This window comes from Drosophila bipectinata, chromosome 3L (assembly GCF_030179905.1).
Source record: "Drosophila bipectinata strain 14024-0381.07 chromosome 3L, DbipHiC1v2, whole genome shotgun sequence".
Taxonomy (NCBI): domain Eukaryota; kingdom Metazoa; phylum Arthropoda; class Insecta; order Diptera; family Drosophilidae; genus Drosophila; species Drosophila bipectinata.
The window spans coordinates 17698942-17723283 of NC_091738.1; the positions used below are offsets into that span (position 1 = coordinate 17698942).

The 24342-nt window shown below is 38.6% G+C and overlaps 7 protein-coding genes across 10 annotated transcripts; 4 read left to right on the forward strand and 3 right to left on the reverse strand.

The window, feature by feature from the left end:
• The first annotated feature begins 1010 nt into the window (after window positions 1-1010).
• Window positions 1011-3199, forward strand: LOC108134083 (gram-negative bacteria-binding protein 2-like). The gene is made up of 4 exons (XM_017254263.3): window positions 1011-1159; window positions 1441-2175; window positions 2233-2549; window positions 2609-3199. Exons 2-4 carry the CDS (start codon window positions 1830-1832, stop codon window positions 2807-2809), a joined length of 864 nt encoding a protein of 287 aa, XP_017109752.2. The 5' UTR covers window positions 1011-1159; window positions 1441-1829; the 3' UTR covers window positions 2810-3199.
• A 1213-nt stretch (window positions 3200-4412) lies between these two features.
• LOC108134088 (gram-negative bacteria-binding protein 2-like) lies at window positions 4413-6143 on the forward strand. Its single transcript, XM_017254269.3, has 3 exons — window positions 4413-5326; window positions 5383-5723; window positions 5793-6143. The coding sequence occupies exons 1-3, from the start codon at window positions 4435-4437 to the stop codon at window positions 5988-5990; spliced, it is 1431 nt and encodes a 476-aa protein (XP_017109758.2). The 5' UTR covers window positions 4413-4434; the 3' UTR covers window positions 5991-6143.
• On the reverse strand, window positions 6046-6904 carry Sgf11 (SAGA associated factor 11kDa). The gene has a single exon (XM_017254271.3). It carries the CDS (start codon window positions 6734-6736, stop codon window positions 6134-6136), a length of 603 nt encoding a protein of 200 aa, XP_017109760.1. The 5' UTR covers window positions 6737-6904; the 3' UTR covers window positions 6046-6133.
• Window positions 6905-7113: 209 nt separating this feature from the next.
• Window positions 7114-7751, forward strand: LOC108134092 (TCF3 fusion partner homolog). The gene is made up of 2 exons (XM_017254272.3): window positions 7114-7305; window positions 7377-7751. The coding sequence occupies exons 1-2, from the start codon at window positions 7205-7207 to the stop codon at window positions 7678-7680; spliced, it is 405 nt and encodes a 134-aa protein (XP_017109761.1). The 5' UTR covers window positions 7114-7204; the 3' UTR covers window positions 7681-7751.
• Window positions 7752-7985: 234 nt separating this feature from the next.
• Window positions 7986-8886, reverse strand: Chmp1 (charged multivesicular body protein 1). The gene is made up of 2 exons (XM_017254270.3): window positions 8725-8886; window positions 7986-8649 (listed from the first exon to the last, which is right to left on the reverse strand). Exons 1-2 carry the CDS (start codon window positions 8744-8746, stop codon window positions 8060-8062), a joined length of 612 nt encoding a protein of 203 aa, XP_017109759.1. The 5' UTR covers window positions 8747-8886; the 3' UTR covers window positions 7986-8059.
• Window positions 8887-19275: 10389 nt separating this feature from the next.
• LOC108134084 (mitochondrial dicarboxylate carrier) lies at window positions 19276-20706 on the forward strand. The gene is made up of 4 exons (XM_017254264.3): window positions 19276-19580; window positions 19636-19784; window positions 19841-20211; window positions 20266-20706. Coding segments are annotated over exons 1-4 (822 nt in total). The 5' UTR covers window positions 19276-19578; the 3' UTR covers window positions 20566-20706.
• Window positions 20707-22266: 1560 nt separating this feature from the next.
• On the reverse strand, window positions 22267-23710 carry Dic4 (Dicarboxylate carrier 4). 4 transcript variants are annotated; one of them, XM_070280383.1, is made up of 5 exons: window positions 23508-23710; window positions 23181-23430; window positions 22873-23116; window positions 22677-22809; window positions 22267-22628 (listed from the first exon to the last, which is right to left on the reverse strand). In XM_070280383.1, exons 2-5 carry the CDS (start codon window positions 23392-23394, stop codon window positions 22272-22274), a joined length of 948 nt encoding a protein of 315 aa, XP_070136484.1. In that variant the 5' UTR covers window positions 23395-23430; window positions 23508-23710; the 3' UTR covers window positions 22267-22271. The 4 variants fall into 4 exon arrangements, 2 of the variants coding, with proteins under 2 accessions (XP_070136484.1, XP_043069949.1); XM_043214014.2 differs by having other exon boundaries at window positions 22267-22601; window positions 23508-23708; XR_011442922.1 differs by having other exon boundaries at window positions 22460-22601; window positions 22877-23116; window positions 23508-23708.
• Window positions 23711-24342: the final 632 nt, after the last annotated feature.

The window sequence follows — 24342 nt, forward strand, 5'->3', positions numbered from 1 at the left end:
GTAAAAAAAAAGATGAAAATTACATTTTTTGACTTTTTTTTTTTTTTAAAAGCTGAGATATGCTATGAATCCAATAGATTATGAAAATTTGGGTATTTATTTATGAAAATACAAAAAAAGAATCGAGGAATATGCTATGAATCCAATAGATTATGAAAATTTGGGTATTTATTTATGAAAATACAAAAAAAGAATCGAGGAATATGGACATTTATTTTTTCGGTCCTGGTTGACCATCCGCCGGAATAGCCGATATTTAAGAACTAAATTAAATATGTCATTTTAATTTAAACTGAATACATAATCTAAGAAAAGTGGTGCTTACCATTTACTCTCGCTCTTATGGCTTCTGAGTATTTAAAATTCATACTTTAAAGATTAAAAATACAGTAGAATCCGGTTATAGCGACTTTCAAGGGACCGACGATCTTACGTCGTTATATCCGGACGACGCCATAACCAAAAGGAGCAAAAAAAATTTTTTTAATTTTTTTGTTTATTTTATGTTTGCCATGTTCGTAATAGGTTTCTAAAATAAAACAAATCAATTTTTTAATCAAAACCAAAAAATTTAATAAATTTAATTTAACATAGCACTTTGACTATCTCGCAGAGAGTAGTGAGAGTGTAAGAATCTTTGTATCATTGCTACGCACACAGGCAAGGGTGCCGATCACCTATAAATACGTATATTTCTTACAGCGTCGTTTGATGTAATTTTCTGTACATATTTTTTTTCGGAGCTTCACAATATCCAGTTGAATTGCGAAAAATTTCGTCGGTATAAGCGGATTATGGTAAAAGCGGAAACGTTCTTAGCGGAGTTCCTTTCATATAAGTTTGTATGGGGACCAAACAAACCATCGATTTTTATTCGCCATAACCGGACGGCCGCTATAAGCGGAGTCGTTATAGCCGGATTCTACTGTATGTGTCATTTTGTTCCTCACTGTTTGTGTCTATAATTTATAGGTTAAAGCAGAGTGCGAGGTAAGAGCATAATGAATTTTCATTATCAGTCCGTTTTTAAATCTCGAGACGATGAGGCTGTTCCTGTTTACCATATTTGTCGTTTTTGTAAACGGTTTAAAATATCACGATATACCAAATTTACTGGTGAACGTCACAGAACAAGGTTCGGCTTGGGTTTCGTTTCCAGGTATGTTTTTTGTAAGACTGTAATATTGAATAGGAAAGTAAACCACAATTCCTTTTTTTCAACAATTGAACGTAAATAGATTAATAAAAAAATCGCAAATATATGTACATACATATGTATATGTTTTTTTCATACTCAATAATTTTTGGTATGTATATGTTCGTTATCAACAAATTTAATTGACACAAATATGTATATGTACATATAGTGTGTTTTGTTTCATTAAAATTCATTAAATAATTTTAAAATATTAAAATAATTTTTTTTTTTATAATTTTTAGAAGAAAACATTAAGTCAGTTTTCTTTTCCATCAAACGGAATGACACGTGTCAATCTTACGATTACAAATGCGATTCCAAAGAAGTGCACCCATGGGCTATACACGAATTCCTGAATGAGACACTCACAATTGACGCTATTTTAGAGACCAAACAAAATGAAACAATTATAGGGTCATTCAAAGTCAAAACAAATGGAGCATCGGAAAAACAAAAATCACCTCAACCCGTCAGGAAAATTATTAAACTTCCATTAAATTCTTCCCAGGACATAAGTTGCTGAAAATTTCGAAAAGACCCAAATGTGTGTATTCCATCTATATCTAAAGTGGGAAATACTCCTGTTAAATGTAGCGGAGAACTTTTATTCTCCGATTCCTTTGAAAAAAATATGGATAATTGGAAGCACTACGTGATCCATCGGTTCCAGCATCCCTACCGTGAAGGCGTTTCTTTTAAAATGTCAAAGCAAAATAGTTACATAGAAAACAAAACATTGCATTTAAAGGTTACCAATTGCACTAGAGAAACCTTTCTGGAAAATTGTTCATATATTGGAACTGATGAAGTTGATGGAAATTTAAAATGCGGCACTCGTGACAAAAAAGAAGAAAGATATTATCGCAACAACTTGCTTCCACCATTTCAAGCTGCAATGCTACAGTCTAAAACAAAATTTAGGCATGTCAGAATTGATATTGAGGCCCAGGTTGCCCACGGAGATTTTTTATTTTCAGGTAATTTGATGATAGATATTATTTTGAATTATTTTATAAATTGATTCAAACTTTCAGGAATGCAGTTAGCAACTGAAAACGATGCCATCAACATTGCTATTGTGCGGGGTAACTCCGAATTAAAAGACACTGCCAACAACGAGGTCGGAGGTAAAAGTCTTTTTGCTGGAGTTTTGAGAAAATCTCCGGACAAAGATAAGTTTGAACCCCACGAGGCAGATCAATTTTTTCGCAGCGACGAACACTTTGGAAACAGATATCATACATACTCTGCCATTTGGAAGAGCGATAGTATAACGTTTAAGTTGAATGGCCAGACCTACGCTATATTTGATAACAAGGAAATAATGGAGGAAATATCGTTAAATGGAGAGGTAATTATGCAGATTTGTTCAAATATGATTATATAAATTAACATTTTACGAATTTTTAGCGCCACATTCAGTTGTTTTTGACGGTAGGGGGTGAACTTCATTTTCCCGATTCCCGAATAGTAAAAGGAGGCAATTTCGTACATTCCAATGCCAAAATTTCATCGATTATAAAAAGCCATGTTAATTCCTCATCGTGGGTTCAACCAAAACTGAGCATTAGGAGCATAAAAGTCTACTCAACGGATAAGAATGAGATATAAAAACATTATAAATGTTTTTGGACCTACATATGTATGTTTATGGTTTATTATGTATTTCAACGTAAATAAACGAATATATGGGTATTTCACCAGAAAGGTCAACTACAACCAGAAAACTAAAGGTCAATAAAATTATTTTTTTTTTTTCACATATTTGTCAAGATTATCCATAAAATTTAACTAATTAAATCCGATTTTGCAAATAATACATTTTTAAATATTTCAATATAAAGTCAATAAAGTGAGAAAGTTCAGTCTTAAACTTTCCACAGCACATTTATAATTATATCAAATAAAATTCAAAATGCTCTATACCAAACCAAATTATAATTTCTATCGATACTTTGAAGAAAATGCTGAAAATAAAAAATGGAACTTAAATAAAATTAATCGTATTCCCTTCTAATTACCTTAAAAGTAAAAAAAACAAGAAAGCAAAGCTAACTTCGGGCGGAGCCGAAGTTGATATACCCTTGCAGTTAAAACCGGATATATATCGCAAACATCAGATATAGTTGGCCGATCCTTATGATTACATCATAATAAAACAAATTAATTACAATAAAAATTTTATAAACAAGAGCCCAAGGCTTCTATCTTCAAAAATACGAAAGTTGATATTTCTACCAAATACCATTTCCCATCGTTCAGTTATATGGCATCTATAGGATATAGTCGGCCGATCCTAATGAAATTTGGTAGGTCGGATAAACTGATCAAATACTTATTCTCTACTAAGTTCCAGCTTTCTATCTTCAAAAACACGAAAGTTGGGTCATTTCCGATCGTTCAGTTATATGGCAGCTATAAGATATAGTCGGCCGATCCTTATGAAATTTGGTAGGTCGAATAAAATGACCAAATATTTATTCTCTACTAAGTTCCAGCTTTCTATCTTCAAAAACACGAAAGTTGGGTCATTTCCGATCGTTCAGTTATATGGCATCTATAGGATATAGTCGGCCGATCCTAATGAAATTTGGTAGGTCGAATAAACTGATCAAATATTTATTCTCCACTAAGTTCCAGCTTTCTATCTTCAAAAACACGAAAGTTGGGTCATTTCCGATCGTTCAGTTATATGGCAGCTATTAGATATAGTCGGCCGATCCTTATGAAATTTGGTAGGTCGGATAATCTGACCAAAAATATAATCTGTACTAAGTTCCAGCTTTCTAATTTAAAAAACACGAACGTTGGGCCATTTCCGATCAATCAGTTATATGGCAGCTATAGGATATAGTCGGCTGATCCGGGCCGTTCCGACTTATATACTGCGTGCAAAGGAAAGAAGGGTGTGAGAGACTAGTTCGCGTAGAAGCAGACAGACGGACAGACAGACGGACATGCTCATATCAACTCAGGAGGTGATCCTGATCAAGAATATATATACTTTATAGGGTCGGAGATGTCTCCTTCACTGCGTTGCACACTTTTGACCAAAATTATAATACCCTCTGCAAGGGTATAAAAACATAAAAACAATGACCAAAATTCCAAAAAATAATGGAAATACACGTATAAAAATAACGCGGGTTATAGCCTATAACTTATAGGTTATCAACCTTGATAACATTGGTGGCCTGATAGCTGGATCTAGAGTGATCAGTCTACACTAATACAAAATGGGAAGAGGTTGTGTCTTAATTTGGCTGGTCAGCCTCGTTTGTTCTTTGAGTGCGTTTACTTTAACGGATCCAGAGGTGAAAGTTAATGGCAGAAAAGTCTTCCTCTCGATTCCTCCCGGAAAGCTAGAGAATGTAATTTCCATTATGTTTCAAGCGGAAATTCAACGAAAAAATAAGTGTGTTTCCTTTAATGTTACCTACGCAACGCATCCCTGGGATAGTGAATATGAAATGGAGTTTGAAAATGAAATAACATCCGATTCCTTAATTCGAATACGGACAATAATCGAAGGTACAGATAAAAAATTCACAAGCCTGGAAACAGTGCACAACGGTGATGGCAAAAAATCCGAGGGTCAGTTGTCAAATAAATCCCTAGAGTCTCTAATGTCTAAATGTCAACAACAATCTTTGATAATCGAACCGTCGAAACCAAGTAAAGATTCTTCGAACCATACTTTCAATCCTGGTCAACTCATACTGGAAGAAAACTTTGACGGACAGGAGATAAATAATTCATTGTGGACGCATGAGGTGCGGAACCTGTATGATAGTCGTTACGAGTTAGTTGTCTTTACGAAAGAATCTAAAAACTCAAAAATTGATAATAACATGTTAAATATAACTGTAACTAGAAATACGGTTGCGAAGAATAATAGTGATATTTTAAGAGATTGCACCACCACCAAAGATGTCACATCAGAGTGCAGATTGACATATCCAGATTGTAAAGACAAAGAAAATCAACATAATAAAATGTGTAGGCCCAAACCATTTGACCACGATATGAATGGGTCTGCCAGCATTCACACCAAAAAAAAGTTCTCCTTCAAATATGGACGAATTGAATTCCGGGGATTATTGCCGAGAGGAGATTTTATAGTCCCAAGTAAGTATACAATAAACTGGTTCAGAAAAAAATAAAATCTGATTAATATATTTCAGACATTGTTTTGAAACCGACCGACTACACACCTTGTGATAAGTTATCTCCGCAAATTCGTTTATTTTCGAGAGGAAATAAGATGCTGCAAACGAAAGGAGATTTGAGAGATTTTAGCGGGAAAACTCTTTTTGGCAGTGTTTTACATTGGGATTTATGTCCGGATAAACCCATGAAGTGCAGCTTCGATAAATATGTTTCCAAGAAAAGTGAAACAGAATTTTCCAAAGATTTTCACAATTATACTATCATTTGGAGACATGATAAGATCATTTTCAAGGTTGACGGCGAGTCGATTGGTAAAATAACGGATCAACAAATTTTAAAAAAATTTCAAACACAAGTAACTTGAACAGAAATAATTTTTAAAATTATTTAAATTTTATAAAACATTTTTTCTTTTTTTTTTTAGTGTTATCTGACTCTTGGTTTAACCGTCGGCGGTTTTGAAAACTTTAACCCTGATATTCTAATCGAGCAGCACTTGGGAGCTTACAAACATACACCATCAATGTTGAAAAGTTCATTGAAATTCCTCAATGATTGGAAGCAGCCCTCACTAGTTATTGACTATATTCGAGTCTATGCACTTGACGAGAGGGGATATTAAAAATGCAAAGATTTATCAAGTAAAGTCCTCTTCACCGTGCCAAAAAGTTGTTCGCTTTTAAATAAAAAGAATTTCTTGTAGAGAATATAATAGATTTGAAAATCATTTACTATGACAATATCAAAATTACAATTAAATCTTAATTAAAACGTTTTCCCGTTGTTCTTTTTGGAGCCATTGTTGCGGGAGCTCTGAGACGATTTCTTCTTGCGTTTGTCTGATGACCAATCCACGTCGTCTTCATCATCTGTGCCTCCAGTATTGCCTCCCGAATGGAGATGGGATGTGCTAGATCCCTCCTTGGTAGCAAGGCGGCGGGAGGCGATTCGCGATGATATTCTTCCCATCCCCATGCACTTCTCCAAATGCGGAGCGAAGCGCGCAGCGGCTACGAGGCGATCACAGTTGGGGCACGTGCAGTCCATAGGCTTTTTGGCAGTTGAGATTCCGAATATATCCAGGTTCGGCATCTCGCAGATGCGGTAGGTCGAGTCTTCAGCCACGCCGTCTAGGGCCGAAAGGTTTCCCGTTTTGCGCAGGTGATGCGTCTCAATAAAAATACCGGCTACTGCGTCATCTACTAGTGTCTGGTACATATAGTTAACAGCCTCATCCAGGCTCTTGGGATCCTTAATAATCTCCCGGAACTTGTTAACGATTTGTTGGCTGGTTGCGGTATTTTGATTTCCGGATCCTTGGGCACTTGGTGTTGTTGGCATGTTGATTGAGTTAGCAGTATTTGACATAATATGCAAAAAGGCTTATCTTTAAAATTTAATATACATCCGAGACGTTTAAATTGGAAGCTTCTTTTGGCATGCCTTTAATGCTTTATCGAGTTGCAAAAAACAGCAATAAGACAAGTTTTTTCTATCAAACCTTCCAATGTTGCCACCAATACCGATAGGTTCTGCCGGTTTCTGACTTCATATGGCAACACTCTGACAACAAAAAACAGCTGGTAGCCTTAAAGAAAAATATTAAATAAATATCTTTTATATTCTGGAAACATACATTTTATAATTAAAGTATATGTTAATTTTAATATCAACCATTATAGATACGCTTTAAGTGATCACCCTATCATAATTACATTCAAGAATGCGAATAATGCTAAAATTAAAAAGATCTGGCATCTCTTTTAGTAGCTAGTTATACGATATTTTCTCGAACTTGTAAGCAATGAACAATAATAATAAAAATATATAAATAAAATGTTGATTAACGCAAAGAGCATCCTTTACAAGGAAATGGTGGAAAAGCTGTACCACAAATGCCAAAGGATACAAGCGGAAAATGAACGATGTGTGATGAGGTAGCAAAATCAAATTACTAAAGACCAGTTGTGGGCTTACATATTTATTTATGTACATATAATATTTCCAGGGTAAACGGCATTAAGAAGATTATCAGGCGTCGCGATTACGACGTTAAGCTGCTAAAGAAACGGCTAGATAAGCATGGCGACAACTGGAGATCAGTACCCATGGAGGCACCGCATCCGAAAGGAAAAACTGAGCAGAAGCGTCGTGGACCAAAACCGAAAAACAAACAACCCATCGACGGGGAGGCCACGGCTCCTGGTTCTACTATTCCAGCGGCTAAAAAGCCACGAAAACAACGTGTTAAGCAACCCACTAGCCCGAGCTCCATCGTACAGCCAATACAGCCACAAACAACCTTAACGTAGTATATATCAAAACCAACTTTAAGATACATAATAAAATTTAGGCATAAAATCATTATAATTTTATAACTTCTTTAAAAATCAAGTTTTTCCTTAAGAAAACTATCTTTGAAAGTCAAAGCAGAGACTTTATTTAAATCTGTTTTTGAAATAATACGGATAAAAACATATTTTTAGCATAAAAGAAGCGAAAGCAGGAAACCGATGAGTTACAATAATTTCATTCATTGCCAAAAGATCCCAAAAAAAGGCGACCTAGAAATTAATAACCGGTGACCAATGAAAATGTGGACTAAAAAGCTTCCGAGTATTTTAAAGCACAGATACTATTCTTATTTATATTTTGGAGGTACTTAATGGATAAAACAAGGAAATTCAACTTTTATTCGGCCTGTCGGAGACGCGCTAGGCGCTGAGTGAGCTCATCCTGCTCTTGGGAGACTGCCGTGGAGGCACCAATCGTCTGGCTCTGCACGCCGCTGGGTAATTCCATGTTGAGCTCCAGGCCCGCCTCATCGGCAACTTGCTGAAGAAGATGGTCGACGTCGCCCTGGGGCACCGATGTGGTAACCGTGTCCGACATAGTGCCCTCCATTACTGAGCTTTGAACGTCTAGATCCTCGAACTGGGATTCGAATTTTTCCATTAGCGAGGATATCTTTTCCAGATTCATTCCTTTCATCGCTGCGTCCATGGCCTTCACTACTCCGGCCATGGATCCAGTAACCTTGCGGGTTGTCAGAGCGGACTGCACCCTGCTGGCCACCGCATCGACTCGAGCACTCATCCGCAGATAATTAACGGCCTGACTTTTTTGACGAATGGCATTTTCTGCGTGGATGCGGGCAACATCCATATTTCCCTTTTGGATGGCCTTCTTAGCTTTGTTCTTTTCCACGGTCTCCTCCTTTTCACATTTTTTGGAGTTGCGTTCCAGTTCCTTTACAGCAAATTTTAGATTGAAGAGATGTTCTATCCAAAAAAAAAAAAAATATGTACAATAGTGGGTGGGTGAGAATGAATTCGTCATCGCTCGTATACACTTACTTTCCATTGAACTCGTAGACATGTCGTTACCCAGCTTGATGGATTTCTGTTTGCGAATGAAGTAAAAAAGTTTTCTGACAGTTTATTGCAACTGGAAATTGAAGATTTTAATCAATCTACGTTGTTTTATTAGTATGAATCACTTCTGTTTGTCAGATTCGATGTGACCAGTTTCGGGGAATACCCACTGAACAGCTGTTCTGTTAAATGTGGCAATGTTAAGCGCCAAGCGGTGCTGTTAAATAACAGCATTTTTTTTTTTTTTTAATTTTAAACGATAATAATTTAAACTTTTCAGGAAAATGCATAATCATATGCTAAAATATAACCTTCTGTACTAGTAGAAGGTATTGCGAACATTCTATACTTTCTTCTTCTCTCTATAATTCTCTATAAAATTGTCCTACAAAGAACATACGTTATAATGAATACAAAATAAAATAACATTCAATTTACCTTAGAGATTTCTTAAAAAATTTAAACTTCTCATTTAATCTCAATATATGGATCAAAATACCTTATTTAAAAGTGTTTTTATTGGATTGTATATATTGTTTTAAAATAGGATTTAAAAATAGCAATTGATTCCATGTTTTTAATACCGTTAAGTCCTTTTCCAAAAAAAAGCCCGACTAATCATAATGGCTTGCAAAAATGATTGAAATTAGTTTATCATATATTTTTATGATTGTGGCTACTTTCCACAGAACGGATTTAAGCGGTCTAAATTGTTTCGGCCTGGCTAAGCTTATTTTCCATTCATGCTGGGCCACAAAATGCGATTTTTCGGGAATTATCCAGTCCAGTCCACTGTTTTCCACAAGCTATCAATAAAATATGAGCCTCAAATGCTTGCAGTGAGACACAAAAGACAAGAGCAGAACGCATTTTATGTGCATTTCAAAAACAATAAACCAAAACAAAAGGGCCAAATCGGGCGTGCACGCATACAGCCACACAAGCAGAGAGTTTAATCCGAAACAATAGGCCGAGAACGAGAAGGGAGTTGAACCATTATTTGGCCAACTTTGTTTGGAACCACTCTTCATTCCTCCTCTCCCATGATTCCCCAACCGATCCCAACTGACCACCAGAATGTATTACATATTAAGTCTGATAACACGTTGCCGGTTTAAATTATGGCTGAGGTCCGTTATGGCCACAGCCACGCCCCACATATCCACACATCTACCAGCCCATACGCCCATCCGCTAAAATTGGGGAGAGTAAACTAAAATAGCAATTTGGCCAAACTGCCACTTATTCAAGGGTTTATACAGGGCAGGTATATCAGCAATTTAACAGGTGAGTTTGTGGGTTCTGACTCTCAAATTTTAAGATATAGAATTCCACATTCTTTTTCGATTATGACTATAGCAGTCATAGATCAATTTTAATTGTGAACAGTGAAAATAATTTAAAATAATAGTAAACGTGTAAATATTTCTATAATACACCTTAATAGTAAAGTTGGTGAAGTAATCGCCTTCATAGCTATTTGGTATAAATTGTACAAAAATTACACGATTGGCCGCCAAACAAGCCGCAAACTTGGCCAAATTAACTGCGCCTCTATGGCACAAACACATAAAAAAGTTTTTACATAAATTCTGTAAATTATTATAAATATTGTTTGGACCACGCAACTTGGTCAGCCCACAAATAAAGTACAGCGTTTTATATTTATGTATATATATATACGATTTTATACACATATTTATATAGTAATGCACGTGTGTCTATAAGCTTTGGATTAGGGGCGTGTCGCTTAGAGACAGAGAAAGGAATTATATTCAACAATTGCATTGGGTTTTTATGATTTACCCGATAATAGTTTTGAATAGAATGGATAGAATTTATAGCCACCGAAAAGCCATTTAATATATTATGCTCCTGAATGGAAAGTTTGCCCATTAAAGGCGACAACTTGAACAATTATTGACCCAAATCGTTGTCAGGCCACTCGAAGGGCTTGCATTAATTTGCAATAACTCTTCCATTTGCCTGTCATAATCGAAATCTAGCCAAACTGTCGCTTGAGTGGAAATGCTTTGACATTATCATAACTGCATCAGATGTTCAATAATTTTTCCCTTTTTTCCGCCTGCACTCTTCGATTCGAACGACACCTAGAGACCAAAGGCAAACAGTAGGATTCCTTTCAGGCGTTTTTTTTTTGTGTGCCGAGCTCCTTCTTTTCCTGCTCTTTATCACGCGCCCAATTTAGCGCCAGGGGATCAGGGGACGGAGTAGGTATCCAGTTATCCTGATCCCACAATCGGGCCCAGACATTCCTAGCCACGCCCCTTGGTGGGGTAGACACTCAGCCAAAGGCAACGAAAAGATTAAATCAGCGCAAAGTGCAAACACTGTGTCAAGTGTAGACCAAGAGCCGGGAAAAGGAAAATGCTAAAAAAAAGAAGACACCGCCAACCTGACTAAAGACACACGCCACCATTGGGCCATTGATATAGCCGCCTGTTTAAAAAAAAACACTGCTTCCATGCTCACAGAATAAAACGGATAAATGTCAATCAAATTAACCAGCAAGGCGATATGCTGCGATAGTTGGCCATGTTAAGCAAAGTTAACTTCCGGCCTTTCAAAGCAGTCTTCCTGTCTGCAATAAATAAAAGGTAAGGTTCTTTTGGGAGCCGTGTACCTATAAGACGCTGGTGTTTAAGCTTAAATGCCATTCCAGGAGTAGAACTACTTTTCACGTTTAAATTTAAATTTCAAACATTCCCTAACTAAATTCGTTCATTCAATAATATTATAAATTACTAACAAGAAAGGAAAACTAACTTCGGAGGGAGACAAAGTGATTTACCCTTCCGGTTAAGGTTCGATATTTATGGCTAATAAGTGGGCCTTATTAGAATTTTATTATAAAGCCAATTTATTAAAATACAAAACTTAAAAAAAGTCGCAAGCTTCCTATCTTTAATAGTGACAAAATATTTTTTAGATTTTTTGTCCATTTTTCGTGATGGGATCTCTTGAAAATGGGGTTTTCCCCCTATAGGGTCCACCGTGATGACTATATCTTCCCCAATTCTCATCCGATTCTCAAGCGGAGTATCCTGATCCAAAATCCTGAGATAAAATATTTTTTAGATTTTTTGTCCATTTTTCGTGATGGGATCCCTTGAAAATGGGGTTTTTCCCTATAGGGTCCACAGTGATGGCTATATCTTTCCCAATTTTGATCCGATTCTCAAGCGGAGTACCTTAAACGATTTCTGGATCGATTCCCCACCATTCTGCATCAAAATACTTAGACAAAATATTTTTTAGATTTTTTGTCCATTTTTCGTGGTGGGATCCCTTGAGAATGGGGTTTTCCCCTATAGGGTCCACAGTAATGGCTATACCTTCCCCAATTCTCATCCGATTCTCAAGCGGAGTACCTTAAACGATTTCTGGATCGATTCTTCGCCATTCTGCATCAAAATCCTACGATAACATTTTTTTTTAGATTGTTTGTCCATTTTTCGTGGTGGGATCCCTTGAGAATGGGGTTTTCCCCTATAGGGTCCACAGTAATGGCTATATCTTCCCCAATTCTCATCCGATTCTCAAGCGGAGTACCTTAAACGATTTCTGGATCGATTCCCCACCATTCTGCATCAAAATCCTGAGACAAAATATTTTTTAGATTTTTTGTCCATTTTTCGTGATGGGATCCCTTGAGAATGAGGTTTTCCCCTATAGGGTCCACAGTAGTGGCTATATCTTCCCCAATTCTCATCCGATTCTCAAGCGGAGTACCTTAAACGATTTCTGGATCGATTCCACACCATTCTGCATCAAAATCCTGAGACAAAATATTTTTTAGATTTTTTGTCCATTTTTCGTGATGGGATCCCTTGAGAATGAGGTTTTCCCCTATAGGGTCCACAGTAGTGGCTATATCTTCCCCAATTCTCATCCGATTCTCAAGCGGAGTACCTTAAACGATTTCTGGATCGATTCTTCGCCATTCTGCATCAAAATCCTGAGGCAAAATATTTTTTAGATTTTTTGTCCATTTTTCGTGATGGGATCTCTTGAAAATGGGGTTTTCCCCCTATAGGGTCCACCGTGATGACTATATCTTCCCCAATTCTCATCCGATTCTCAAGCGGAGTATCCTGATCCAAAATCCTGAGATAAAATATTTTTTAGATTTTTTGTCCATTTTTCGTGATGGGATCCCTTGAAAATGGGGTTTTTCCCTATAGGGTCCACAGTGATGGCTATATCTTTCCCAATTTTGATCCGATTCTCAAGCGGAGTACCTTAAACGATTTCTGGATCGATTCCCCACCATTCTGCATCAAAATACCTAGACAAAATATTTTTTAGATTTTTTGTCCATTTTTCGTGGTGGGATCCCTTGAGAATGGGGTTTTCCCCTATAGGGTCCACAGTAATGGCTATACCTTCCCCAATTCTCATCCGATTCTCAAGCGGAGTACCTTAAACGATTTCTGGATCGATTCTTCGCCATTCTGCATCAAAATCCTGAGATAACATTTTTTTTTAGATTGTTTGTCCATTTTTCGTGGTGGGATCCCTTGAGAATGGGGTTTTCCCCTATAGGGTCCACAGTAATGGCTATATCTTCCCCAATTCTCATCCGATTCTCAAGCGGAGTACCTTAAACGATTTCTGGATCGATTCCCCACCATTCTGCATCAAAATACTTAGACAAAATATTTTTTAGATTTTTTGTCCATTTTTCGTGGTGGGATCCCTTGAGAATGGGGTTTTCCCCTATAGGGTCCACAGTAATGGCTATACCTTCCCCAATTCTCATCCGATTTTCAAGCGGAGTACCTTAAACGATTTCTGGATCGATTCTTCGCCATTCTGCATCAAAATCCTGAGATAACATTTTTTTTTAGATTGTTTGTCCATTTTTCGTGGTGGGATCCCTTGAGAATGGGGTTTTCCCCTATAGGGTCCACAGTAATGGCTATATCTTCCCCAATTCTCATCCGATTCTCAAGCGGAGTACCTTAAACGATTTCTGGATCGATTCCCCACCATTCTGCATCAAAATCCTGAGACAAAATATTTTTTTTTTATTTGTTATCCCCTATAGGGTGATGGCTGAAACAAAATATTTTTTAGTTGTTTTTTCCATTTTTCGTGGTGGGATCCCTTGAAATTTAGGTTATCACCTGTAGGATCGTTATGAAAGTTGTGTGTGGTGTGTCGTATTATTTAGCCAAAAATATAATCCATAAAAAATCCAAACTCCTTATCTGTAAAAATACTGAAGTTATGGCATTTCCGATCAATCTGTTATATGGCAGCTGTAGGATGTAGTCGGCCGATCCAAAATTATAATACCCTCTGCAAGGGTTTAAAAAAAAAGGTTTTACAATAAGTTTTAAGCTAACTTTTAATCTCTTAACCCCTAACCTTTAAGTAGTGTGTTGAAGTTACTAAGTAATCAGAAGAAAGAGAAAAATTTAAGGCAAACATTAATTATTGCAGTTTGCGTATTTACATATGCTGCTTCCTCGCTGGAAGTAAACCAGATGTGGAAAACACAGTAATTAAGTTGTATATCACAATCTGAAAGGAAAAACTTTGCTAAATGTTTGTAAACAGGGAAATTTTCTGCCCGCTGCCAGGAGTTTCATTTTTTCAGAAGTTTTAAATGCTTTTTGAGGAAAGTTGCTCGTAGCTCGCTGCTCGTATCTGGGGGCAACAATTTAAGGCGCATTAACTGCAGGCAACAGGAAACCATTTCAGATATTCCTCTGATAATTACAAACAGACAGTGGAGAGTCAATAGTGAGCCCCCCCCTTCCTCAGTCAGTCATCAATCGGGATTTCCATTCGATGACATCCTCAGCCCCCGCAGCCACGCCCTCGGGCTAACCATAAACCATCGATTGTGGGTCAAATTGCGTTGATGCGACATGGGAATCTTGGGCCTCTCTGTCTCTCTGCCACAAATGACAGTCAACAAATGGGGACAGCAATCGGGGGCAGCAATCATTGGCACAAGCCCGCGTGGCTTGTTTACTTGACTGCGGTCAATAGAATGTTTAATTTCATCTTCAAATGATATTAAGCATATAAACTCAGATTTAATTATTTGTCTAGCAAGCACAGTTTAAATATGAATTAGATTTGATTTCTACCATTAATAAAGTCGTATTCTCAATTTTTATAAAATGTAATAATTATAAAAATATAATACTGTACAACACAATGTACAAGAATGGTTCTTTTCGGACTCCCCACCATAATAATTAATTTATTTAGCTGCTCTGACCAAGCTTATTGCTTTATTTTCGTGCTAACAAATCTGTCAAATGTGTGGGTGTCCTCGGCAATTAGCTAAGCCCCTGCTGAGAACCAACTAGGCTTAACACGGACCCCCAACCCCTTTTAGATGCAGTACACCATCTGGGTAAAAGGACGAAGTATGAAAGGGGTAAGGACATCTGCGACGGACCGCCTGTTTTCGGCGGCGCTGCACGGCACGACATAGTTCCATTAAACTTTCGACGATAACGCGCCAAACTTTGCGCCCAGCAAAACTCCTAGTAATTTGCAGGAAGTCAACTTACCTCTTCCTCTGCTCCCCCCTCCGGCACCGCCGATGGAAGCCCCTGGCCATAAGTTAGGCCCTGCACTAATCAAGCTCTGCATACCACAGATCCTTGCAACCCTTGCCGAGTTGCAAGCCAGGAAAGGCAAAGCGACGGCCCCAGTGAGGCATTTATTAATAACGCGAACTTTAAATAACCCGACAGAACTTAAGCCGGGCCTCAAGGAGAACTAGTTGCAGTAAACTCATGCCTCCTCCCGACTTGGGCTCCTTTATGCCTCCCCTTTTCGTCCTGCCTCTGCGGTTGCCGTATACGCCACGTTGCCGGTCGTCCAGCAGAGCGCTGGGCATTTTCGGAATATCCGCAATTATGCGGGCCCGAGCTAAATTTTTGTTGTATATTTTTGAACTGTCGGATATCCTGATCCCGATTCTCACCCAAGACCTCGGGGCAGTTAAAGTGCATTTTTATGGATGACCAAAAGTTCTTAGAAAAATAAAAATGAGGTGGAATCTTTAAAGAAAATATTTAAGTGGCTTTTACAGCTTCAAGCTTTTCTATATCCTAATTTTTATCGGCAAAGAAATAGCCTCCTAAGGGGATGCTCCAAATAATTTCTTTTAAAGTTTTGATAAAAATTGATGAAAAATCAATTCATAAATAAGTTAACGTTTTCTACTCAAGAATCGGATGATTACTGGAGAAGATAAAACCTTTCAGTGGGCCATATTTTTCTTTCAGGCGTTTTCCCTATTTTTTTTGAAGAGGAACTCCTAAAAAATTGGTCAGAAAATCTAAAAACTAAATTTTTTTTTATGATTTTGGTGGAAATGGATGAAGAACTGAGGTATCGAATGATTACTGGTGATATAGCCATAGAAGTGGCCCATGTGCTCCAAAAATAATGTTTTACTAAATCTGTTTGAAACTTAAAGTTGAGTCGATTTATAAATTAACTCGTTTATGGTCTTGGTTTCTATCTTTAATTTGTGATTTATATTATTTATTTTTATCCTTTTTATACTTTTTGTACATATTATAAATACAGGCTATCTCCATTTTTTTGAAACCAATATTTTTGCAAAAACTGCAGTGAATTCACAGCTGTGTGGTTTGGGCGTTTGTCGTGTTATTATTGTTATTACGACACATGTTGCCCAAATGCCGAGGCGGGCTAAAAAAGGCTGGCCTCGTTTTTCCCAGGGCCAGCTTGGCTCGTCGACACTATCAATCTTCCACCATATTTTTCATTATTTTTTTTGGCCTTGTGGCAAGTTGCATTATCGTAAAATGGAATTTGGAATTTTCGTAGCAAGTTGCAACACCTCTGTTCGCCTTAATTCGTGACTGGGACAGAGTGGTTTTTGACAGAGTGTGGTTATCCTGTAGCAGCTTTGACCAGTTGATTGTGAGCTTTAACCCTTTGGCCCGTCTCCCAGAGGTGTGTCACCTGCGGACCCGTTGGCCTGCAGTGGTTCTGATGTTGATATTTGATCCAAAAACATTTTTTAAAAGAATTCAACACGAAAATTGGCCAAAAGGACTCAAACAGTTGTAGTTGCATTGCGACCCGACTTGCCACAAAAAAGGAAGGTGGAAAAAAAAACTTTTGAGCGAAAAACTTGATAGAATCTCTCGCCCCTCCTTCGTCTTTGTCACACTTTTAGCCGGATTCCCCAATTTCTTTGGCACCACCCTTCGACTCTTCGGGCCTGGTCCTGATCCAGGAGTTTGCCAAGTTTGGCGGCTTGCAGCTGCATTACATGTGGTTGGAACGGCATCGACAGCCGTTGCAAGCTCTTGTTTGTTGTTGTTTTCTATACTTGGCGAAAGTTTGCCAACGGGCAGAGGGTCGGAGGTTGTTGAGTGGTCTTAGCCGGGTGTTGCGGTGAAGATATCTCGGCTATAAGTTGGCAGACTGTTGCATGCACTGCTGTAATGCAAATAAAAATGTTGAGAATTTTGATGATTTTTTTAAATAGCCTTTTTGTAGAGTCTACACATTCCAACAATAAAAATTATTTCTAATTTAATTATTTGATTAAAAAGAATATATATTAATTTTAAGGCCCTGTATTCTACTAACGTTCTAAAATAAATAAAATTTTTGTATTTCCTGTAAATATTTCTTAAAAATACCCTTCAGTTTCTCATTTCAAAATATATCATATTTCCAGATCATTGCGTTCTAAAAACTTCACTTCCATGTTCAAAAATCAAGCTGAAAAGCAAACATGTCGGACTTAGACCTGGCTTTGGACTTCCCCTCATCGGTTGTCCAAAATGGCCTAAACAACTTCAATATGCAATTTTCTTCGACTGGCAACTTTTTTGTTGCCTCTTAGGCAGGCCGCAAACTTTTCTAATAACCTAAGATACTGGCAAACTGGCAAAATGGTAAACAGACATGCCGACAGACAAGGAAAAACATTTCAGTAGGATGTTCTTCGGGGACTTCCCTTTCCGAAGTATAGTAAGTGCTGCCGAATGAATTCCAGAGCATTCTGGCAGAAACTGGCTACAAAAAAAAAAAAATAGGGCCATGTTGGCCCAAACAAAACCATCGATGTTGAGGTATCTCAAATTGACGTGTTAGTTTGCAAAAAAAAAGAACGAAAAACAGAAAACACTTCCAAGAGGGAGCATTAAATTTGCAAAAGTAAATTTTCAGGGCAAGTTAGCCGGAGAGAGAGCTAGTGCATACGTGATATATTATTTCATATTACGGGCAAATTGAAAAGCTCAATGAAATAAAAAAAAAATTGAAAGACGAACAATTCCAAAGATAAATAAACTAGAAAAAAGAAAATATTTCGCTTACGCAGACGAAAGTAAGTACACAAAGGGATAGGGGGCCTTACTCGTGCGGGGTGGAATAAGTTTAACTGCCACGGCCACGCCCCCATAGTTACGACTAACTGTAAAACGAGATATAGATAGATAGCGATGGGGACCGAGTATATATGTAGAGCGGCTTATTGTGTTAGTTTATTTGCGCAGTAGAAATTTATGAATCAATTTTTTAGTGCCCGCTCATAAAAAATTCAAATAAATAAATTTGTGTGCGGCAGGAGTTTTTTGTTGCCCGCCGTTTTTATCCAATTTCCTTTGTTTTTTCTTCATGCAATTGCACTCAAATTGCAGGCAGTAAAATAAATGCCGATTGATTGATTGAGCACTTGATTGATGGCTCGACGTTTTCATCGCCTAATGAGGAAACCATTTTGTGCCCTGAAAAGTATGCTATTATTACAAAGAGCATAGTCCTGAAAAAGTGTGTATGAAATATTTATACAAAAAAATAATAATTTGATTAATGTATGGATTATCAACTGAAAGATATTAACTATAGTATAGTATGTCTATAGTATACAAAAATCGAAAGCTTTTTACGTAAATTTTGTACAAGTTGTAGGAACAAGTTTTAAATGAAATGATGGATCTAAAATTTGAAACAAAACCAAATTCTGGTCCATTGTCGCCGCAAAGCCCTCAACTTGGTAGTCAACCCAAAATAACTTTTTGCGGCGCTCCCGCAGAGTTGCCCCTAATATGTCCGAAAGTTGCTACCAATTTGGAACTGCGGAAAGGTGGCTGGCACACATACGCATTGCTGGCTGATGCCTAATGGCCGTGATAATGCCATGACAACTGTGTGAGCATCGGAGCACACTTGAAAGTTCTGCAGTCTGCAGTCGAGGCACTGAGGAGCGGCTGTGGCAACCACGAAACTATGCCAAATTACTCAACAACGTTGCAACACCTGCCTGGCACTGGATGCCTTCCATCGTTCACCAGAAAGTTGGCCAACTGGTTGGCGGAACAGGTTAAAGGAGGAGCTGCCTCAATTAGTTCGAACTCCTGCCCAGCAATTAGGCAGCCTGAAGTGCCCATGTTAATGGCCGGAAATCGGGAATGACGGACGACTTACGGCTCTTAGCCCATTGGCCAACTCTATTGATTAATTTAACATTAAAAACCAAGCATAACATGGCTTTGAGTTTATTGTAGTCATGATTTACACCTTATAAAAAAAAAAAATAGGCAAAATTCCAAATGGAGAGGAACCGACGTTCAGACTATAGATCGACTATAAGAAAGACTAGGCGCAATTTCAAATGGGGAAGATTCGATGTTCCAAAATCATAAGGACTGTCGGTTTTAGCTGATTATTACGTTGAAGCCCGGCACACAGGACACATCCGGAAAAGTTCTTGCGATATTGGGTTAAAGTATTGATGGATATTGGTGGTTCAAACTGGCGCTTTACGATGATGGCGCAAAAAAAGACGCTCGCATGTAAGATACCAAAAATACCCACATTATAAGAATATATATATTCTAGAGATTTTAGGTACAACCCCCCCTGGTGGGGCGGTGGGGTAGCTGGTGCCTGTTGTCAACTTTTAACGGCTCCCTTTGATCTCCTTGAGACGCGTTTGGTGGTCGACAAAGAAAAACGTGGATTGATTAAAAATATGCAATGGGCCATCAGAAAACATGGTAAAAAAAATAACATTTTTCCTCATAAAACAATAGGTATATACGTATCCTTTAAGGTTTCTTTTCCCTGTATGATGGAGTGAGTGCCCAGATATTGCGGCAGCTCACCTATACGACGATGCGGTTCCACCTGTACCAGTTGGGAAAGCAAAGGTTCGATGATTCCAGATACTTCCAAAAGTGCATATTGGCCACATTTTCGGGAAGCATAGCCAGTTCTATAGGTATACCTATAGAGTTGGTGAATACCAGAATGCACATAGACAGGACCTTGCCAAAGGATGAGAGATGGAACTACCGCCACGCCTTTCATGGTCTTTATCGTGTGTGCAGGGACGAAGGATTCCTGGCCCTCTACAAGGGCGGCCTCTTCTCAATTATACGTTCTTCCTTGAGCACCATTGGCCAGATTGCGTCCTATGATCAGGTGAATATATGATGGCCCTGTACGGCCATGATAATAAATTCTGTATTAATATAGGCCAAGGAGTTCTACATGCGATCCTTTGATTTCAAACACGACCAAAAGTTGCTGCACGTAATCAGCTCTGTGACTGCTGCTATTATATATGGACCACTTATCCAGCCCATCGAAAACATTCGAACCCTCCAAATGACCCACCCCGGCGGAATGTCGGACTACGTCCGGCACCTACTGGACTTCGGGACGCGAGGACTTTTCCGGGGATTGGTGCCTTGTTTGCTGCGATCAGTTCCAAATACGATCATAATGTTTTTACTCTTCGAAGAGTTTCGTGTACGTTTTGGAAATAGGAAATAGATATCTAGTAAGAAAATAGGCTAGTTCACAGTGAATCGAAAAACACAGCAAGTGGCCCATATACGATGTTAGTGTAGCTAAATTTTATGACGTTCAAGGATAAAAAATAAAATATATCAAGTTTCTACAATAGTAATTAAACAGACTTTGTAAATCTGTAATTAATTAATCTAAATCTATAAAAAGCATTTAATTCCCAATTATCCAGAGTAAACTTTTGTTTAAATATTAGCTCGGGAAGCTGCCCATCATTTGAACCTGATATCCTGGTCAGTTGCCAAATAATTGTTAACTTCCCGACTCCTGACCTGGTTGGGTGGTGTGTGTTCGCAAAACACTCTCGGTTAGAGAAGGGTTAAACAAACAGGGCTTGGTGCCTTCATAAAGCATTCAATTCCACGTTGATTGGACACACACGAGGACCGCACGCAGAGCCGGTTAGGTTCGAAGCGAATGCGGGTCAACAGTGCGTATGTGTTATATTTATTAATGCAAAACGATGTGAGTGCACCACGACCACTAAAGCGGCTGCATAAATACAAACTATGCAAATGATTTTAATGACAAACAAAATGTGCTAGCAGTGCGACTAATAACCTGCCAAGCGGCACAGAAAACAAGGGTGCCCCGACCTCTGACCCGTCTTTCTCCCAAACTCATCGTCGATGCAATCGAAAGTCAGTCATAAATTTGGCTCTGAGCATTTATGCAAATCGTGGGAGCTCCCTGCAAGTGTTAGTTTGGCTTACTAACTCCACAGGACTCAAGAAACACTCTAAAGAAAATAAAAAGCTATAAAATAGATACAAAATATTCTTTAGGTTGCTTAATTAAAACTATATTTCAAAAATACTAAGCTTAGATTAGCAAAGGAATTTTTTAAATGTTTCATAGTCTTGTATTTAAAACTAAATCTGGTAACTTTTCAAGTGTAAGTTAGTTGCATTTCGGAGGACCTCTGCTATGACGAAAAGAACCTTAGAGCTCTGTCTAATTCAGTTTCATTGCGTCGCATTATTCTTATTTTTCCGCGTAATCGTCGTCCTAAAATTGCCTACTTACAAATTCAATTTCCACAATGATTGCAATCACGATTAAAGGGTAGCTAGCCGTGGGCTTTGCAGGGATAAGGGGTGTATGGGTGCTTAGTAATAGCCAGAGTGTCCTCCATATGTTACAAACACCCATTCACCCATCCACGAATCCATAACAATGCCGTCCATACGTGCAACATTTACCGTCGTTTACGTGACACGACACCCACACAAAATGGCGCTGAATGGAATGGCATGGTATGGGATATGGTATGAAATACAAGGATATGTGCGTCGCCTTTGCTGTTCCTGTCTGAGCATTGTTGCTCATACGCCTAGTTGTCAGAGGGACGCGACATCCTAACTAGAACTACACACACAGCACGTGCTGGCATTTAGCCCCCAACTTTGGTGGCCCAACTGCGTCCTCCTTGTCAAGGAGTTGGACAAATTAATGTTCATTAGTCACGTTGCAAGTTGTAATCAATTTATAATGCGACCAGTTGTGGTTGATGTTTCGTTGAGCTCCACGAACGCGGTCAACGATCCCTTCAATTATATTGTATTTCTAAATACGTGGTTTTTTTTGCCAGACACAAGAAACAAAAGTAGGCTCATAGGGATCATCAAGTCCACCATAATCTTCAAAAAAAAAAAAGGCATAACACTTTGTTAGTTTACTTTTATCCCTCCTAAGGTGCATTTTCCGAAATGAAGTCTCAACTGTTCGTACATCACAAATACCATAACTGTGGCAGGACCCTTGCGCACCATCGTGGGCAGCAAGCCCCGAAAGGGTCCTATGTATCCAAAGCGCATCATGTGCTTGGCGGCTTGCGAAAATGTTTCGAATTGTCCTGGCCTCCCGGTCATCATTAGGGTCTTCATCACGTCCAGTGGATGGGTCAGAGTGGTTGAAATTATGGAGGTCACAAAAGAACTGAAAAAGTGCAGGGGTACACTGTCATGCATAGCGAGTCGATGTTGCATTTCCGTTTTGATCTTTAAATACAAATCATAAATTAAGAGCTATTTACTATTAAAGTATTAATAAATATGTACAATCTTATAACTCACAATGTCATAGGAGGAGATTTGAGAGCATGTTCCCAAAGAAGCCTTGAGAGTTGCCACCGATCCACCTTTGTACAGTGCGAGAATCCCCTCTTCTCTGGGAATCCTTATCAGGGCGTCAAAGATGTGCTTGTAACTAAAATATTCGAGATTGCCATTAAGACTATGTACTTCGTCGAGGAGATCATTTGAAAAATACTTGCGGCGAGCATGCTCGGGATGTTTCATATCCGTTTGCATCCGAACGTTGATCAGATCAGCTGGTATTCCACAAATCGATCCACAGGCACCAGCCAGAAGGCCCAACAAAAGTTTTCCCAGGTAGGAATCATCATTGACTATATAGTTCTGCCGACCAGCCTCGTAAACCGAAAATCTAATGTTGATGGACGTCATCTGTTGGAGCACAGCCGCCGAGAAGCCATCGTAAAAGCCGATATAACCTTGAATATTGCAGTTTTTATAAGATATTTCCCTATTAAACCCTCCAAATTAAGCCCAGCAAACCTCGCCTCTTAATAATTTTCCGGGCGGTACCCAGAATGGTACGTTGCCGTTTCTGAGTCTGCATGTGGGTCTTCACAATGTCGATGGGAGCCATTACGGAGGAAACTGCCGAGCAGGAGATACCTCCGAACCACCACCGGGCTACCTTATCCCCGGGATTCTCTGCGCATTCGTCTAACGATCCTGGAATTCGAAGTCCATAGTCGTCAAACATCCCGCCATATACTTCTTCATTTAATAGTTTTTTTTGCTAAAAATGATAAAATATAATATAAGTAATATTAGAAAATTTTAGTTCTAAGCAAAGTTTGAGTTTTTGTGACTTACTTTGCACAACTAGGGAGGGATTTTGGGTTATATAATTCTTAAGAAGAATAGAAAATATATGTGTGAGAAAGAAGAAATGAAAGTATACGGCTATGTCCAGGAAAATTAATTTTCTCGTTGGGAGGCATTACTCTGCATTGTAAGAAAATTTTACAAAATGAATTTTAATTTAACGCAAAAATTTGACAACTTAAAGAAAGCATTATGAGAGATTAGTTATTGATTATAGTTATCCTAAAAATAGCTAAATATCCTTTCTTTTATATCCACCCTAGCCTTGAGTTAAAAACAAACAAACAAGTTCGATTTTGGTTGGCTATAGGATCTTGATACATCAACTCCTGTAGCAACTTTTGTCCCATTTTAGGGACAGTGGCAGCTTATAAATCTAAACAAGCTCAGTTGGCCAGTTGCATAAGTTTCCAGTTACGATTCCGGCTCGGCCAGGTGGGAGATCCCTGGCAGCCCACTGCATTCTGGTGGATCCCGAAACTATCCTACGTTCTACTTGGCGAAACTTTTCGCCCCACGCGGTTGCTCGTGCGAACATTTTTGCGCCTCTACCCCGTGGCACGTAGCAAACTTACAGAGCCCACTATCTGGCCAACCATCCATTCCCTCATTTGCCACACCCCGGCTTCCGCCTCTGACTCTGTCAGGGCCACCTGCCCAATCACCCAATCCACCCACCTATTCGCACCTCCTGCCGGTGGCTCTCGAAATGGTTTCGCCGATGACGATGACATAATAAACGAGGTTACCAGCAGCGAACTTGCTCCTCTACTTTGTCCTGCCCAAAGTTCTCACTCACTCTCAGTTTCGAGGCTATACCCTA